Consider the following 20,495-nt stretch of genomic DNA (forward strand, 5'->3'; position numbering starts at 1 on the left):
TTTATTGTATGCTCTCTCACATAAATCCATGGATACATTCTGGAAAGAATATATTTCGAAGTTGAGTTATCAACTCTTGGTGGAAAAAACCGTATCTCTTTCATAAATATCCAGGTTAAAAGAAGCCAGTTTAAAATCTTTAACTGAAGTAATGAGTTGCTTACAATGCTTAGCAAACGTAAAGATAAATTAAGGAAGTGCATTTTCTATTATTTTCAATGCAACTGATGGAATAATTATTTAGGTACAATGTTTCTTACTTTGGTTTATCGACTTTATGGAAAGCAGTACACCTGATTCCATCCAACTTATCAAATTATTTAATTCAAATGGTTGATCGATTTTAGTTGGATATTAAATTCAAACAAGAATAGAATGTTACCCGTACTAAAAAAATATATATTGTCATTGGTGTATACCTCTGGAATTGCCCGTTGGATTAAAGCAAAAAAATATCTTCTCAATTTATATGTATTAAATAGTTGATCAATTTAATTTGGATAAAAAAATAAGTTTTTCAAGCAAGATTAAAACTTTTTACTATTTAAAAAAAAAAGCCAGAGAAAAAGTATTTACTGCTGTGATGAGTTGCTTACGATCACGATGAAACCTGAAAATAAAGTTAAAAAGTACATTTCCTATTCATTCCATGGCTACCGAAATAATGATTATACCGAGATATAATGTTGCTAGGCTTCCTCGACTTTTTGCAAAACATTATTCCTGAGTCCATCCAAGTTATCAATTGATTTGATTAAAATGGTTGATCCATTTAATTTGAAGATAAAATACGAAAAATAAAATAGTTTTAACCTAATTTAAAATATACATATCGTCATCGGTATGCATGTATATCTGTAATGACGGCTTGGATTATAACCGTGATATATCTTTTCAGGAGGACGTTCTGCTGCAATGCATGGAGATACCGTTTCCAGCTCTACCGTTGCGTCATCGAAGAAGATAGAACGTGTTATACTTTCAGTCCTTCCTTTTCTCTCTACACTTCTCTTTCACTTCCTTTTTCATTCCAATTAGACTTTCGTGAAATTTAAAGTGGACATGCACCTAAAGCATGCGAGTGAATATAACAGACTCGTGGACGAAATGTGACTATTCAGGCTGGATTTATCATCGAAGAAGTTCAGTGATGGACGATGTGTTTCGTGTTATATAAAATGACTCTTTGAACTCAAAAATCTATTAGATTTTAGGTTATATGTTGTGGTGGTATTGATCAAATTTGCACTGTTGGTATTTTTTTCAATATGGGCTCTAGGATTCGGAATTTCCCGTCCATGCAATGAATTCCCTTGCAATGGAATTAGGTAAAACATTATTGCATTATTCTTGCATAAGATATGTAGACGTTGAATATCTCTTCATCTTATCTTTTCTACCTCATTTCATCCTTGTCATTCTCATGTATAATAAAAGTCGAATATAGATGATATTCTGTTGTTATATTATTTAACGATCTCCTTCTCCGTGAAGCTCGGAAATATTATGGATTACAAATTTCAAATTTGGATAATGACCTCTAAATGTGTGCTCTTAAGTCAGTTTTTACCTACAGTGAGGTTTACAAGGCGGGAAATTTTTATTTCTGCTATGTTGAAGAATTAAAAAGTGATCCAGTAGGAAGTAAGAAGACAGAAGTGATTTTCCCTCCATTTATTTATTGTACTGATACTATGTTTGCACTTGCTAGCAATCAGAACAGTTTGGGAAATAAAGCGTCTACTGCCGGATTGCCGATGGAACGTAATACATCGGTTTCTAGAGATATTAACCTGCTCCCCCTTCCCTGACTGCTCAGCGTACTTGGGTAAATAGTGATCATCTAAAATTGGTAATTACACCACCCTAGGGCTGCTTATCCGTTGGATCTTGATGCAAGTATTGACACAACGCCTAAGCGTAAGACACAACGAATAAAGTCAACGTAAGATACTAAAGCTGATACCAATATTAAAAGGATTTACAATCTTATTAATGAATATGTATTAAAAAATATAATGCTTATATTATACAAAGAATTTATTTTAACGCTGCAATTTCCTATAATGAGTGGATGAGAAAGAGGATAAAAAAGAAAATGTTATAGACATTCAGGGCGGATCACGTCAATTGACGCAGTACCACCCTACGCCGATTTACCGATCACGTTGATCGACGTACACTTATTGTCGGCCAAGCATTTATTTCTCACACTTATTAGGTGGTTTTCCTATTAACTGGATAGGAAAAACAGCCTCATACCAATGTTCTGGGTAAATTCTTTCCCATATATTAAGCCATGTGATGATGAACGGAGAATTTGGACAATGAATTTAATTTAAGAGTTGTCGAATTTCTATGGTGAATGGCTTATGATAAGTGAATTGCAAATTCCTATATATACAGAAAATAATTTCCTTTGAAAATAAGAGCCTAATTTTACTGGTCTATTCGCCTAGACGCGTACATTCAGGTAAGTAATATAACTAAATGGAGAATTAGGAAAGGTTATATTCGTTTTCATTCCATAGCTTCAGATTTCTGCTGCTATGATTTATCAGTTAACTCAATGGAAGGCCTTGAGGCTCACGTTGTCAAGGCAATGTCATCGGAAATGGTGAATTTGCAATTGTGAAGCGTAGTTACGATTGCCCGCGCATTCCATTTGCCATTCATGTACTCACTTACTTTACACACACCTATGAAACCCAGCTCAACGTGTTAATCTTTTGATGTCGAGGTCACTGTACGATTTAGCACGTTTCTTTAATAAGAGTTTTTTAAAGGGATATTTTGATGAATTTTACAAATGCCTTACTGTAGTTTTTCTTAGAGTAATTAATTGGTAACAGTAATTTCCTGCTCTACTATAAATCGTTCGCTTAAACTTACTTTGCACCCATTTTTACCTCGATATGAATGTGGAGAGTCTAAAATCAACTGAAAAGTCGAATTTAAAACAACCAATTTCTAAATTCAATGAAAAATAAGTATTTGGCAGTTATTGCCTTACAGTAACCTTAAAAACTCACGTGATGCGAACATTAATTAAAGCATTGCCAAGTCAAATAGGAGAAGGAAAGACCAGGCCTGAATTTTATGAGAAAAATTCCTTCACTGAAATTGTTTCATGTAGCATAGAAATGGATAGTGGAATGACGGCTGTTGTTCTAAATAATTTCCCCAAAATCATTTCATCAGAATTTCGAATGACTAGTAATTAATGCATGTCAAACGATTTATATCACTGTTAGCTGCGCACACATTGATGAAAGAAAAAAAGTTATTGAGTTCCATTCATCCAAATGTTTTTTTGAAAAATGTTAATGCTACAGTAGTACAAATATAAACTTTTTTTCCAAATATTCATACCTTGTTTTACGAACTTTTCAGCTGCGACTTGATAAGAAAAAAATTGTTGCCACGTAAGGACACTACTATCGACTTCATATTAAAGGCTTGCAGTCAGCTGATATCTTCTGCCATAAACTAAGCTGAAAGTCAATTGTTGTGTTGGTTTCTAAACCTAAAATATAGTACGTACAGTAAAGCAGCGTCCGGCGTTTCTCGAGATATTCGTGACAATGAAATAACAGCCTTGAATTGAATCGTGTTCAGCTGGAAAACAGCTTACCTTCCTAACACCCCTCGAAACAGAGTTCTGAATCGCTGCGAGTAACGGTGCAATTTTATACGTCCTCTTCACTCTCCAAGCTGTAACTGCTGAAGTAACTACCTTCGAAAATCCCAATGGCCTCCAAATTTGAGAAATGGTTCCAAGGGTATAGTCATACGCACTGAAGTGGAGTCGCTGCTCCGTTTTTCTAAACGCATTCCAATTCAAGTGAAAATAGTTCTTAAAGATTGTGTAGTCCATTATGAGACCCCAAACAAAATATATGGAACAAGTAAAGAGAGATGTGAAAGAGAAGAAATACGTAGGCGTGAAAAGATTAGCTGATAGGAGAACTGAGTGGAGAGCTGCGTCAAACCAATCCTAGGATTGTTGACCAGTGATGATGATGATGAGTCCATTATGAGTAGCGTTTACGCGTTTTAAAAGCACGATAATTTTCACCAGCCACAGAGCTATATGTGCAGAGTTTCTGCTTTTTAAACTTTTAGAATGGATATTCCTTACAGTCAATACGCAAGCAACGCAATTTCAGTAAAGCGAAGACATTCATTTTGCTAGAATATAAAATGGAATGAATGTCTCACATGACGTAACTTCAGTTTATATATTTATAATATTGAATTCTTTATGAACACGTCTTTTTTTGTCCATTAAGCAATTACCTTCGAAAGTCCCTATGGTCTCCAAAATTGAGAAATCGCCATGCTATATATTATTAGCGTAACCAAAAAATGCAATTGAAACTGCAGCCTTCACCAACAGACTGCAGTTATTTGAAGACTATATTATTTGGTTGCCTCCAAGGGATAAAAAAAAATTTGCGTGATGTTGTTTGAATGCTTCTTTTATTTTTCTGAATTATTAGTGGAGAATTTAATTGCATTAGAAAGGTGGTGGTGGTGTGCTATACTTTTAGCAATATTTTCCAGCTAATTAAGAAGGAAAATTGAGTGCCTAACTTCGAAAACCAAAATCAAGCTTGCATAGACTTCGCGATGATGAGGTGATCCTATCTTATAACGCATTATTATCTCCAGCCTTGTGATATTTTTTTATTTATGGGGGACACCTTGTTCTTCAATCGTCCGAGTGCGAGAACAAGAACTTCGTATAGAGCTACTAACCGATTCGGAAAAATGTGCCAATAAGAGTCACGTGTGTGTTTCCCTGGTTTCCATGGGAGACAAATATCATGGTTTTGTCAAGAAGGTTGAGGAATGTGGAATAGAGCATTGAGAGAATGACTGGGCTCTTGAACAACGGCGTTAAAATTATTAGGCTCTTTGATCTCTCACTCAAAGTTATAAATTGAAATAAGAAAATAATAAATAATAACCTTCGCATCCTGTTAGCGATATCGTGATAATAAATTCAATTGATCACAGCTTCTCTGTTAGGTTATATTGTATGTATTAATAACTTTCTGACAAATAATATATATTCTATTGGAGAATTCACTTCCTATTGCCATAGACGTCTACTACATTTCTAGCAAGCAGTATAGTTTTTCCGTTATTCCAAAAGGTACTTACTTCAGTTTCGTAGGGAATACAAAATCGTTTCGGAAAGCTTTCAATGCAGCTCTCCAACAGGAAGATTGTCTTTGAAAGGAGACGCACACCTTCCATTATGTGAAGCTGTTTCTTCGACAAGCTTCTAAATAGGTCCCAGGAGTAATTTTTAATGGAATGTCTCTCAGTTTATCTTGTGCAAGTACACTAATCCCAACCACCACAGAGGTGACAATACACACCGAATTATTTAGTACGAGTAGCAATTTTTCATCATAGTTTTACATATGTACATACACAACAATCTGTCGTTCTAATTTTCTTTACTCCACTACCCCTGCTAACAAGATTGGGCGGTAACATTGGGGGCTTGAAGTGGTGAGGTTAATATTTTAATCTTGCCTTGAGTAAATAAAAAAATACTTTAACCAAAATACTGTGAGTACTCTTCATTACAGTTGTTGACTTCCATGCCATCATCACCGTCTAACAGCCCTGACGACGGTGAAAAAGTTTTCCACCGGTACTTTATCAGCAACGAGGTAGACATCAGCATCCAGGGTGAAGACTCAATGCACTTTTCATTTGACTGACAGGAAATTATCGAATGGTTTACAAAAAGGAGCGCATAACATGATCTCTGAAAGTAAGAGGTTATCGCCTACCAGGTTCTAACGCAAGCGTTTATTACATTTCAAACAAGCAGTATTTATTCTCCATAATATCATAAGAAACTCATTTTTGTAGGAAGTAGGAAATCGTATCGGAAAGATTTTTTTACAGCGTCCAGCAGGAAGGAGCATACAAAATAAAGGTGATAAACTTGGAAATGTGACATAACCCTCGATTACATGAAGCTTCATTGATACACACTGTGTATTACACAATCAGGATCTTCTCCTTTCAGTGCTTCAGAGCTATACACATGCCATTTAATTCAATCAATAGTAGAGTCATTCGGTCAAGCAATTTACAGAATCAGGTCATACGTCGTAAACACACATAGGCTAATTAATGGCAATATTTCTTGCCAGGGAAATGTGTTGTGAAAATTAAATTAAAATAATAATATTATGGCTTCGTACGATTCCATTTTTTCTGCTATTACTCTATAGCGTTTGGATTTTTTTTTCGAGGTGTTGTCAAACTTCTAAGTATGTCCCTTGAGTCATTTTTTTCAACAGCTTGCCGTTGATATCGTGATAATTAACCCATTGTAACCCAATGTTGCTTCTAAGCAACATCAAAAATGTGTAAACTGTCAGCTATTTTGAGGAAATATCTAAAATGCGCATTATTTTGTGGTGTAAAGTTTAATGACGAAATATTTAGCTGCCGTGATAATTATAATTGGGTGCAAAATTTTTAAGTTTTCAAAATGAAAAATCTTGAAATTTGATTTCTCCCAGTAGCACCTCTGGGTTTTAAAGGGTTAATTCAATCAGTCAAGTATTCCCTCTTTTTAATGCCCATTCCTAAGAATTCTAACTAATTGCAAGGATGAAATTTTCCATGAAAATATGTTTGACTCAGCCGAGATTTGTAGCCGAATATTGCCGGTCAGGCGTGTTAACCGGTTACTCAACCAAGCGATTTTCCAGAGCGAGTGGAGTGGGCTTCACCGAACAAGGTGTTGACGTCGCAAGTCATTACAGTGGCACATATGGCGGAGGTCGTGCTTAATAAGCCAGAGGGTAAGTAGGTAATAATCTCTTTTGAAATATAATAAAATAATACACTTCATATGGTCATTCTGGCAAGCCATGTAGCTTCCCCGCTATTTCATAAGCAAAGCTTCAGTTTCAGAGGGAATCACACTCACCTTCTGCTGTAATTTTGTGCACTCAGCAAAGCCCGAATCCACAAGTTTATCTATGGGATCAACGAAATACGGGGGTGATATCACAACCACATGCTTTTTTCTTTGATTTAAAACAACTTTATTCACAATCCATCACAATTTCAATCCATTGACAAAAGTGGATCTCTTAGGTGAGCAACGGAGTCATATTTTGCTCTTGATGTGGAGGGAAAGAAGTTCGTAACATACACAATTTGTACAAAAATGATATTCTCCTTTTGAAAGTGAAACATAAACAGATCATTCCGTTGGGTCCAGATTTCACACTTATAAATATGGCTCCTTCAATAAATGACCTGCATAGATCAATCCTTAAATCAGATAATTTAGAGATGTACATCAGCAAGTACCAAAAAAATATTTTTAGTGGTCTACCCAAACATCTACATAAGCTAAAATGTTTTAGGATATCTTTCATTGCAGAAAAAATTATGTCAATCTTTTTTGTCAGCCTTCCGAAAGCAACCATCCTCCTAATTATCTTTAAAAATATTTACCCCGTTTTCTAAGAAAGAAAATCCTGGGTTGACGTCTAGTAAATTAGAAAAAGAAACATAATCGGAATGTGAAATATTTGGATATGGATTTTTCGCCAGAATATTATAGTCACACCATTTGGACAAATTTCTAAATATAACCTTCGTGTTTATTTTCATAATGGGGGCGTCACACGATTGGAAACTTACTTTCGAATCTGCGACCGTTCCAGTCAGGATTCTGTGTGCGACATATTCAGTATGAAACTCTTAGTGATCCCTGACTTCATAGTTTCCTTTGAAAAAGGGAGTTAAGGATAACCCCAAATGAAATTACATTAAGAGAAATCCTTTAGGATATCTGAACAACAGAGTTTTTTCCACGAATTTCACACACCAGCTCCAACTTATTTCACCAATATCACGTAGTCACAGTCATCACAGGCCACTGTTAACCAGTTGTGATAGTCTGCAATCGAAATCTACTGTCTTTCTCCTCTTACATTGAGGATGAACATAGATTTGTATTCACACCGAAGAGTTTGGACGACTGGTAAAAAACACTGAATATTTCGAATATCCAGGGAATGAGAACAACGAAAAAAATTTACGTAAACTAAAATGACACTCTTCTAAACATGTCACTGGAGTCATTACTTTCTGGAATGACTCCCACTTTCTCTTGTGCAAGCACACAATTACCAAGTGCCATCTCGTCACAGAGACGACAAAATACACTGAATTATTCCGTACAAATAGCAATTTCACATTACCTCGTGTACATACACAACAATCAGTCACTCTCATCTGCTTCACCGAAATCGTTCGGCCGGGTGCTAATAAGTTGAAAAGTAATAATATTGATGATAAACGAAATGCACTTTTTAACGTGTCCTTCATTGTGGTCCTGGACCCTCATCCCATAGCTTTCCGATGTACCTAAAATTATTTGGTACACATCTGAGTAAAGAATCTCAAAAGTCTTCGAAATACTGACTTCATTTCAGTTAATTCGGGGGGTTTTATTCTTTCGTATAAATGTCGACTTTACTTTGGCTAGCTAGAGGTGGAGTCAAAACACAGTAACGTTGCAAAATGTAGGTCGCCATGGATATTTTTAAGCACCTTCTCTATATTTAGAGGAAATTCCAAGCGACTTTCCAGTCGACAGTCACCCATCACCTCGGGAATATGGCACCGCCGGGTATTCCAACCGATGCTGCTAATGACGCACTGACGCAGAATAATAAGACGTACGGCGGTGATGCGAATCTTGACGATGCTCCATGATCTCCATGTATAGCTGCAGGATGCTCGCCTGAAAGATATAATGGACGTGATTAATAGCATAGCTCATGGTGCAGTAATTTCGCCTTGAACAAAAAAAAATACATTAACCAAAATATCTATGGCTCTAAGCCTATTACGTCTTTTGTTAAAATAATAAATAATAACTTGTAATAAAAAATACAGAGTAATATTTCACTTCCAAAAAAAGTTTTAAAAAAAGTGTGTTCCGGCACTGCTAATTATGCCATGACGTCAATGGTCTTTATTACAGTTGTAGATAATTATTCAAAAGACATAATGGTCAAATGAAACTTTAATCAATTTTGTCGACTCAAACTTTTATAATATTCGTAACCATAGCAGAATAATTGTAGAAAAATTAAATTACAAATTGCAATGAAGAAACGCATAGTAATATTTCACTTCCCTCAAAATTTAAGAAAAGTGCGTACCGACGTAAAAGTGCGTATGACGTCACTTCTCTTCATTACAGTTGTAGATATTTAATCAGTGGGAACTTCCACACCAACGTCACCGTGTACCAGCCCTGATGACGGTGAGAAAGCTTTCCACCGATAATCTATCAATAGCGAGGTTCAATTTCCGATGCAAGATTTCAATAAATTCTGTAGTTAGTTGCGTAAAAAATTAAATATTTGGAAAAGAAGGTGCTATGGGTAATTTCTAATTTAGCATAAAAGATGAATTTGCTTAAAAAACGAAATCAGCACATAAAATACTACATATTTTAATTTTAAAAATTATAGGAATAAAAATATAACTGTAATATCTGAAAAAAGCCATCATAAAACATGCCAATCGGCATTGACTGAGTTAGAAAATGTTTATTCCACCGCTCATATAAATACCAATGTTGCCGAAAAGACCCCAGCGGTACCATATGGAAACGAAAAGGTGATCATTCAAAGTCCATTACACACAGTACTACACGTCACAATGGATTATACTAGTTCATATAAACTATGCGAAAAAGTGCAAAAGAATTAAATTATTTTCTTTTTTAATTTAGGCGTCCTGGGACTATCCACGGTGATATCTCGAATCGAATCACCCGCAATACACAAGTTGGGGGAAAATTCCTCAGAAAAAATGTCATACACCTTGACCGGGGTTCAAAGTCGGTCCTCCTCCACCCCCGCCCCCCCCCCCCCCCCGACTTTCAGTGGAGTGCAATGGTCACTTTAGCTAACAGAGATTCGTTTGCCTCAACAGAAAATTGGTGACTTGGCATGACCAACTTGTCGTTATAGTCCACGAATTTCCTCTGAATAGAAAGACGCCTCGGTAGCTTATCTAGGCACTCGACCGATCGAGGAACACCTCAAGGCGAATGATTTTTTTCTCTATGGAATTTTTGAACAAAAAAGTAAAGCCTAAACTCTCAACCTACCATTGAGCACGTGCACCCATACGCTAGCCGGCTCCGCGCTGGATGGCACGCAGGTGTAGTTCCCGGAGTCGGAGACGGTCGCCTTGGTCACCAGCAGCTTGCTCGTCGTGCCAGCCTCGGTCTTCTCCGTCTCCAAGGACACGCCCCCACGCGGCGAGTCGAAGTCCACAACGCTCGAACCCCGATACCAGAGCACGGAGGAAGGTGGGGTCGAGGGCACGTTCACCGTACAGGTCAGGCTGATTGTACTGCCCTTCTTCACGTGAATCTCTTCTGGTCCATGTATGGACGCCTGAGCCGCTGTAAGATTTACCATGGGAAAAAAGGCAAAGTGGCCGAGAAGATCAAGATTAGGGAGTTTATTTTGGTGATAATTAAACTTTGGTACACTAGAGGACAGGAGAAAGGTTACACTAGTTGCAATGCCTTCTGAAGAAGTATCTGTATGAATTATCATGCCTTATAATTGACTTCAAATGAATATTCGAAATAAATATCTGGATTCTATTGCACTATGGAAAAAAAATATTCCTTACTCAATTAGCATTCATATTTATTAATGTTTATATTAACATTTATTCCAATTCAGGTACCTTTATTTAAAGTGACTAAATATATTCTAGGAGGAATTTTCAAATTTTCTTTTCATTTAGTTAAAACCTAGAATAACAGAATAGCCTAGTAGTTGTATTGCAATTGTTAGGTACGAAAAACTCGGAAAATAGTTTATTTAGCATGGATTATTTGAATAGAGATTTAATGATGACCAAGTATTGGAACATTAAGTAGTCAATAGAATTACACATGCAAATTAAATGAGCATTTTCATCCATTCAAATATTTTAATCTTTCAGGAATCAAGTTTATTTAGTAGAATAAAGTAGGCATCTTATAATTAATATCGGTAAGTAAAAAAGAACCACAGAAAATTTGCAGATAAATTTGTGCATTGCGATGAATATATACACACTTGATAAATAATAGCACCCACACCGTGATAAGCCAGTTTTCTTCCGGATATACCATTATTTGAATTTAAGGGGTATATAGAATTCATAATTGAATTAATGTAAGGATAGCTTAATGATTTATCCAAAAGATCATTGATATTAAATATGTTTTCATTTCCAATCGAAATATTTTGAATGATATGTTGGGCGCTGTTATTAAAATTTTTTAAGAGTCAAACAGAAAACTACCCAATTCATGGGATTGATGACAGAATTCAGCTGTAGAGCTGTTCTCTACCGTTATGCAAGGCAAACAGCTATAACATAATGACTGGGTAACTAATGTGGTGGTCCTTTTTAAGAGGCCCATGGAAATGTATGTGATGCGTGATTGTGGCCGAAATAAAATAAGTGCAAAATAAAATTAGAAGAGCAAATGAATTTGAAAAAGGGTGTTGATAGGCATGAAATATATCTATTAAGCAGAATGGAACGTAGCATTAAAATTATAAAATTACAATGGAAAAAGATCAAATAAAATATTTTAAATGCTTGTAAAATGGATTATTAAAATATCGTGCAATTTGCTTCATTCTCGCTCTAAGTACTGGCTCAAAAGTTCACTAGTGAATTTATGTACTGCACCAACAATGCATGCAAAATGCAGTAAGAAAATAGCACGGAGGCAATTGAGCATTGGTAAGTGCAAGAACCTCTTCTTTTTAAAAAATATATAAATGTATTGCTATTGATTGCTATGCCATACCCTTGTGGAATCCTAATGAATTTTACAGTGATATGTGCCAAAATAATGTGCTTGATTAGCAATTTGCTGTTGGCATTGCTGGTATCGTAAATATTTTAGCAGTCCACAAGGATACATACGTTATGGTACTAGCATATACAGGTTTCAAAATGCAGGAATGTTCTACCTGATGCAAGTAACTAATTAGTCTACGTAACATGTGTAATCTAAAATAATGCGAGTTGGAATTATTGCATATAACTTTTCCATGCTCGCAATAGCTAATCAAAATTTAGGAAACATGAATCGATATGATCCCACTAAACATATCTCAGAGAGAAATGCGAATGATACTTTACACAAACACGACCTAAAACAAAAAGGAACTACAGATACACAAAAATCACATCAAATACAACGAAATGTACGCTACAAGGATTCGATAAGGTAAAGGACAAAGACGGGTGGATCACAAAACAAAAAGCGAAAAAGCATAAATTAGGAAGTGCAGCAGAACGACAGAATAGCGAAGAAAAGAAGACGAAGAAAAATAATTATTAACAATACTCATTTCTGATTGGGAACAGTATATTGAAAAGCAAAGTTCAATAACCTTTGTTGGACTTGCGTGGTGGACTCCGACTTCCAAATGAAGTTGCTACTAATTCTGAGGTCTTGTCTGGAAAAATGGAGAGAGAAAGAGAAAACAAAAAATTTAAGACTGAAAATAAATAATTGAAGGTAATCAGCTAGAAAATTACACCCAAGGGCGATCCGTAATTATGTCAAGCTCCACAAATAATTCAAACATGTTAAATATGTATTTTACGTGTTTCTTTCATTCTCGTAGGCTTTTCATGCTCCCGATGTGTTATTATTTTCTAACTATTCATTTTAATATTTTGTTTATCAATAATTCTCCAGAACTGCTAGTTTACAATTAGGGTGGACCCATTTTAAGTAGAACATAGCGGAACTGGTCTACCTAACCCTTACTAAAAGACTGTCCCAACAATCTTTGAGTAATCATTCATGGATGCTGGTATGCAATAGACTAATTAGTATTGAACAACTAAGTTCGAGTTTTAAAATCAATTTGTTTTCCCCAACGACTATGATAATGCCTCATAGCTATACAATTATAGTATCGAACAAACACAGAATTTATGAGGTTGTTTATGAAATTAAGAAATTATGTAATATCTCAACGTCTCTTAGGCTCCACGCATGTGAATGGTTATTAGTCAAGAGATTGATCAGCGCTAGGAGATATATTGTAAAAAGAGACGTAACCAAGGTTAGACCAATGAAAAAAAAGATTATGGATCTAATTGTTTTTAAAGGTTTCAAATATTTCATTAACGAAAGTATTTGGCACGTACCACCGATTCGTGGCACGTTAAAACGGCTTATTGTCTCCATTGACCTGGGAAACTCAAAGTAATTCCTTAATTAGGATTAAGAAACTTCAGAGTAAGTAGCTATTATCCAATGCCCTAATAGCCGGAATATTCTGTAATTCAAGCATATATTAAATGTATTTCCATATTATTTTCATTCCCCTTGGCGTGTTTTGTACTAAATTAGAGGTATCATGTTTATTGTCCGAGTAATTCTATTTCTGCTATACATTTCTCTGACAATGCTTAAACTTTTTTTTTACTTCAACGTAATTTGAACATGCTATTTTTTGTAATTGATTTTGCAATTGTCTACAATTGAACACATATGCTGTACTGCACGTTATTATACATGTATTTAATTCTTTGTGCACAAAACTCACTTTGGCATGCTATCGTTATGCTGCACAAGTGCCATTAGCCATAGTCATTATTAACACCTTTCTTCAATGAGTTTCAAACGTACGTGTTTTTAAAACTTTTCCATTACGTTTCCTTTTAATGTTAACAAAATTTTAACAATATAATCACTTTGTACCAGTAAATGTAACGAAAATTACCATACATTCTAACAAGTATCTTTTCGTCGCTATCCGTCGCCAGCGTAAGGGAAATGACTCGCTAAAGGTCAATGATAACATTAAGGGTCTACAGAAAAAGTTTAACGTATCTGCTTCAGAGTGAAGTTATTCACACTGCATTGGGATCTTAGATTCTTACTCAGTACAGGATTTAAGCAGTTAATGGGGGAAATGCGTGAAAAGCAGTTTCTCTGAACTAAGCATGGGATTTTATTGATGCTGGGAATGAAAAAAAATAGGTTTGATGAAGTGATGAGTTTAGTGATGCACAAAAGATGGTTGGATGGAATTAATTTTCTCGAAAATACGTGACAGATGTACAAACAGACAGGACACAGGCGTTTTGGCGGTTATATCTCCATTGCAGCCCAGTCATTGCACTTAATTTTTGAGATGTCCCTTTGCATTAAAATTATTAAGTACTACTTGGACGTCTACAACCCAGAGTACAGTAAATATACATCAACTATTGCTTTATTGCATCTTTACGTTCCATAAACGATGACACAATTAAAGATCACCCCAAGATAATATTGAATGATACTTACGCAAATAGATCAAACTACGAATACGACAAATCTATTGAATATGGGAAAGTAACTACACAAAATAACCAATTTTTTCATACTTTTCTCTCAATAATTAAGATATATACTCTAAAATGGTGGCTTTTTACTTTCTATAGTAATGAAAGGAGTGAGAAACAGCAAAACATGAAACGAGGACTTCTCAAAAACTTAAAACATGTCAACTGATATAAAGAAGACGAAATTATTTAGATAAAATTACATAACAAAGCTAAATATGAACACCAAAGTTAAAAAAATAGCAAAATATATGTATGCAGATAAGCGAGAAAAGAAAGGAAGCGTCAGAATTTGATGTCCAGCGTAAACCCATTTCAGCGTAAAATTATTAGAATAAAAGTAGCGAGTGAAAATATGCATGTTTTGGCAGAAATTACCGGAAATGAATTATTCTACATGCAAGTTATCGCATGTTTTGGGTCAAATATTTCATAGAGAAAAACAATTCTGTACTCTATCATATGCCACTTTACATTTACGATCTGAAGCAAGAGCAGGTATGCAAGCAGGTATGCATGAATCAAAAATGTTGAGCTTTCCAGACAAAATTACTTTTTTTTTATTACTTATTAAAATATACCGCTCACGTATTTGATGTGATTTTGAAAAGAAGAATAATTTTTATTTTTTGAGCAATTTCTGTTTATGCTATGCTTTGCTCTGATACCGCCTATGCTTTTCTTTGCTCGAGGAAAAAATAAAATATGATATTTTTTGTGTATATCATTCTGCTACTGAACTCATGGTTTTTTTGCGTTTAGGATAGATGCTTGTAACTCTTCTGTTCATGTTATTTTTATTCTAGCAATTTCTGATGCATTGTAATCGTTCTAATGGTTTTTACCTCCAAGAAATCAATAAATTATCTCACACTGCGAAAAGCAAGTCATTGTGAATAGGAGTAAAATGCAATGCAATCTGCAGTTATAGATAAGTAATTGATTTGATAGACCCTAGTCTTTCTCGTTAAAATTATGAAAATGATTTATTTTACGATTTTTAGTTTCAATAAACAATTGTGAAAAGTTCCTTTGGAACCTATATTTTTTTCCTCTAAAACAAGGAGGACATATTTTATAAGATATGCATTCATAGTTGATGTCCATAAAAATATAACAGTGTATAAAGTGTAGCCAGAGAAAAAGTATGACACTAAAAATCAAGTTTCTAAACTAAAAAAGAAAAAAAGTGAATGGGTCAAGAACGATAATGAATGTCTAAACCTCTCGTATCAATTTGAATGAAATTGTATTGGTCCGAAGGATCAAATACCCAAAAACGTCGAGCGATCTATAAATTAGAATAATATGTAAATATGTAACCGCTTCATTGGGAGAAGTGGCTGATGTAAACATGAAAACTTAATAATCAGTGAAAATAAAAGGTAAAGGAAACGTAATTTTAGGACTGGGAAACTGTCCCGCAAGACATCGCCTATGAGGTATGCCAGAATCTAAACAAGTGTATAGGATCGTAATGGAAATATGGAGACATACCTTCAACATTTAATAGGATTGCCATGTTGATTTTGGGTTCCGTGTTGACCTGGCACTCGTATATGCCGGCGTCCCTCTTCTGAACATACTCCACCCTGAGATTCCACTCGTCCGAGCCCTCTGGGTGTATGACGCCAAATCGGCCGTCTCCCGTGTACGTGAAGATGCTCGAGGTCAGAATGTGCAAGTCACGTTTCCTCATCCACGAAACCTGAAAAAAAAGTTTGCAATTCCATTAGGATACATATAGTCATTTGAATAATATCTAATCATAATTATTTAAGCAAAACCAATGCTGAATTGAAACGAAAGCATTCAATACATTTCTTTGAACCCACGAAAAATGATATGTATAAGTATATGTAAAAAAAATAAGACTATTTTTTCAAGGAAATATTCTCATAAATTAACATCACAACTTGGCTTGCCCTCCTCTAGACCATGACTTGCCCCCCTGGTAATGCCCTTGTATATAATAATTAATTAAAATCTAGCTTATGATTTCAGGTTTAAGTTTGTGTAACCTTTCCATTGCGGAAATAAACTTTGTTAGGTCCACTACTAGGTTGTTTACCCCTGAAGGTTTTTATTAGCCTGAAGATGTTACCATGCTATAAAACCCGGGTCATGCCTTTTAAATATATTAGTGAACCTAGCAATATTTATTCTTTCGTTTCCATAAATAGTTAAAAGCTACTGGAATTTTCCTCACACATACTTCACGATCACTTTCAATGCAAAATGTGTAATAATATTATATGATGCAGATTAAACCAGCCACAAATCTCTATAAAGAATGGAAAACTACGAATTTTAGCGCCAGTTTGAAATTCCATTGCGATGCGATGTCAGTGGAATAATAGATAACAGTAAGTTACATGCTACCGGAAAACTTTCTTTCACTACCTACCGGTTTCAATACATTTTGCATAATAGTTAGGTGAAGGTAATTCAAAATATGTTACAGTATTTTAAAATTCCATCACATAAAAATCAGCAACAATCAATACAACGGATTTTAACATGTCAACCAAAATGAAGAAACACGAGGTTTGAAGGGTAACATTACCAATAATTTGTACGGGAATAAGACAAATTCAACTGTGACACATAACAAAGTCGGTTGAGGCGGACCATAAGGCCATATGGACGCACCTAAAATAGCCATACAACGACGAAGTATGAAAGATAATATAACGGTCGTAAGAGTCAGACAATTGGATTGAAACACAAATATTGTGGATAGGATAGGAGGTAGAGAGATAAAGGGAAGAGAACGGAGGTGAAAAACCGAATGAGGAAAAATAGAAGTCAGAGGTTGTCGAAATTCTGGGAAGGAATGTTTCATTGATGGTTGGAACGTGATCGGGAGGCGGGAGCTTGGTGAATGGCGCCTAGTTTTGAGAAGAGTGTCAGCGTAACATGGTGAATGGAAGGCAGGTACTAAACGACATCGAACTACGTAGCCAAAAGGGCAGAGAGGCGCAGGCAAGGTTTTTAATGAAGAAACTCCATCGGTAAATATACCAAATATATACTACTCCCTGTGACTTGGTGATCGAAACCAAGTAGTATTTCACTTATAATGAAACTTATCATGGTATTATTTAAATCCAATATACGCACAGAAAGTTTTGGGAGTCTCAAGAGCACAGTGCCGAAGGTTTAAAATGACATTGTGAGTATGTTGAAGAGCGCAAAGATAAACAACGTAAATAGGAGGTAAGGAGGGACAAAACAGGAGATTGTCAAGGCAGGAAAGTAGATACATAGTGCGTGGGTGGGTTCCAAAAACTTATCCTTTTTGTCATCATCCTTTTGCCCGTGGGCAGTAGTGGCGAAGCACGGTGTGGGAAGGTAGTTTTTTCATTCTCCGGGAGAGCGATTGCGAGTGGGCGATAAGAGCGGTGGAATCAAAGGGTTTTGGGGACCCGACTCCGTTGGAAAGGTGGAGGTGGGCGGGGTCGAATCCCGGGCTGACTAATGCGTGCGTCAAGGGCTTTATGGCATGGAAAGGTGGGGAGGAAAGGGGAGACCCTATCGCCGCGTCAAACATTAGCACCACGCAAAATCGTACAATCACCTCCCTTAGCGAAAACACGCGTGTGTGGTGACCGCTCCTCTTTCACCCTTTTCCGGATCTAATGGGACTAATTTGCTAGCCCATTCCCGAGGATATAGGAGAGGTAAACCTTGTTCACAGTGGTTTAACTCTCGTAGTCCCACCTACTTGGAGTGGTACTGGCAAGAAATGCCAAAACGATTTCAAATTAAATATATGTATGTCATATTTTGGTAAATTAACATATTATTTTTTTTAAATTTAACTGTTTGCATTTTGACTTTTGACTGCATTATCAAACCTGATTTTTTACTCAAGAGTTTAGTTGCTATATTCCTCTACTTGGAGTGGTATTGGCGAGAAATTTATAAAGTATTAAAAGTAAAATGAAACACCCTAAAGAAAAAATATCTGATATGTTTATTTTTGGTATATTGACATACTTATTACTTAATTTCACTCTTATTATTTAAATTTTTAACTATAAAATTGCTGATAAATTTTTAATCAAGGTTGCTGCATTAACATTAATTTGAATTATTTACTACATTTAACATAATATCAAACATCTCGGTTCGTTACAATAAGAGAGTTAACTTGTTGTGAATACGAAGTTTGAAACGTCATGAGGTCCTCTGATATGTATTTGATTTGTTCATCCTTCACCCATAGTAATGTCATTATATAAATATTAATACCTTATATTTTACGCTTTTTACACTTTAATTATCCCACTAAACAATGAAACTATTTTTTAAGGCCTACAGAGTACTGTCAACGAGTAATAACGCATCGAAAAAACGTAAAATCGCCTATTGAGCGTGAATACGCGTGTGTGGTTTCCACTGCCATTTCTCCCTTTGCCGTCTCTAAAGGGATTAATTCACTTGACCATTCCCGAGGATGAATAGGAAACAAACCTTGTTCAAAGTGACTTAACTTGCAATAAATAGTGATTTGAAGAGGCAATGGCGCTCCACTTATATGAATTTGATTATTTTTGGCTCAGTGTGACGTTAAATTATTCATAGTTGATAATAATCATAGAATTTACGGAGATGATAGTTCATTAAAAAACTAGTATTTCTGGCCTCACGTCATAAACTGATTAGTGATAGGGATGTCAACAGTTTTATTGACGACTGATATCGACGATTTTATAATAGATTGAAGTCGAACTTGTCAATTGCAATGGGAAGTGTTTTATATTGAATGGTTCAAAAAGTAGGCGACTGATCACAAATCGTAACATACGGTGATTTACGATATTATGACAAAAATTCAATATGAAATATTCAGTACCCAATAAAATCGATAACAAAAGAAAATTTTTCTCCTTGCCTCTTCTCTTATCGCAAACGTATAGTAAATAACTGTATCAAGTCTGCTATTGATAATTGAGGTTATATTGGCTGTAATAATTACGCATCACAAAATCGTACGCTCACCGTGTGTACGCTACGCGTGTAAAGTGACCGATCCTCTTTCACCTTTTACCGGCTCTGATGGAGCTAATTTGCTGGCCCATTCCTGCGGCAATGCACTCTACCAAAACATCAATTTTCGTTTTTTTGGTTTAATTTAAGTAAGAGAAGCAATATGAACATTTCCTTGCATGAAACGTTTGTAAATATGTTTTAAATATACCATAAGTATTTTCGATATTATTTTTCTATTTTATACCTCGGAAATATAAATCTAACTTTCGGCTACTTTTAAAAAAATAATCAAAGAATGGGTAAAATTTAATTTTAAAACTCTATTTGTAATGTGAATATGTTGTTATCTCTATAAAATATAAAATAAGATTCTGGCGTAGGTTTCCGCGGCGTTGCTCATGGTCAGGGCTGATTTTCGGGTTCCTCAGCCGCGCTGGTTGTTTTTGGATGACAACAGTTTCGGGAGCCATCCTGCTCCCGTCTTCAGGTCGAAGGTGAGAAGTTCTCGTTTTTGACCGCCTTATATGGCTCTGTCCCGCTGCCTGCCGGACGCTGATTGGTCAATACCCTCTTCCTGACCAAGAACGAAGGCGGCCAAAAACGAGAACTTATCACCTTCGACCTGAAGACGGGAGCAGGATGGCTCCCGAAACTGTTGTCATCCAAAAATAACCAACGTGGCTGAGGAACCCGAAAATCAGCACTGACCATGTACAATAAGATGCACCAATGAAATATTTTTCCTGTAATGAGATGAATAAGACGACCGTTTCGCCGTTCTCATAGTTTTTCGCGTGTTTTCTTCACTCTTTCAACCGTAGAAGATAAATGTTTACGATTAAACAATTTTTAATGATTCATTGTTGTAGTCGGATGAAAAATGAGAATAACGATATTTGACGCGACCCCAAGGAGCTCGGCATGTTTTTATACAAATGCTTTAAGTTCAGCGTTCTACCTTTTTTTGCGCCAACAGTAGTCATGCTAAGGAAAATATAAATATGGGCATTTAAAGCTATTGCTATGAATACGTTATGGAGTGTCTGTTG

The 20,495-nt window shown here is 35.6% G+C and overlaps 2 protein-coding genes across 3 annotated transcripts in view; one reads left to right on the forward strand and one right to left on the reverse strand.

Annotated features, from left to right (window-relative positions):
• The window catches only part of LOC124166806, a 361,464-nt gene extending 360,011 nt beyond the window's left edge, over nucleotides 1-1,453 (forward strand). The window contains exon 6 of the mRNA XM_046544498.1: nucleotides 899-1,453. Within this exon, the coding sequence (XP_046400454.1) occupies nucleotides 899-1,038 (140 nt within the window). The 3' untranslated portion in view covers nucleotides 1,039-1,453. The remainder of the gene's footprint in view (nucleotides 1-898) is intronic.
• A 5,618-nt stretch (nucleotides 1,454-7,071) lies between these two features.
• Nucleotides 7,072-20,495, reverse strand: part of LOC124166743 (hemicentin-1-like) — a 671,962-nt gene continuing 658,538 nt past the window's right edge. The window contains exons 3-6 of one of the 2 annotated variants that reach the window (XM_046544414.1): nucleotides 15,946-16,156; nucleotides 12,495-12,560; nucleotides 10,187-10,486; nucleotides 7,072-8,803 (exon numbers count right to left, since the gene is read on the reverse strand). In XM_046544414.1, coding sequence (XP_046400370.1) covers nucleotides 8,664-8,803; nucleotides 10,187-10,486; nucleotides 12,495-12,560; nucleotides 15,946-16,156 — 717 coding nt within the window. In that variant the 3' untranslated portion in view covers nucleotides 7,072-8,663. The remainder of the gene's footprint in view (nucleotides 8,804-10,186; nucleotides 10,487-12,494; nucleotides 12,561-15,945; nucleotides 16,157-20,495) is intronic. The other variant, XM_046544415.1, reaches the window with a different exon arrangement.

Source organism: Ischnura elegans, chromosome 10, assembly GCF_921293095.1.
Source record: "Ischnura elegans chromosome 10, ioIscEleg1.1, whole genome shotgun sequence".
NCBI lineage: Eukaryota > Metazoa > Arthropoda > Insecta > Odonata > Coenagrionidae > Ischnura > Ischnura elegans.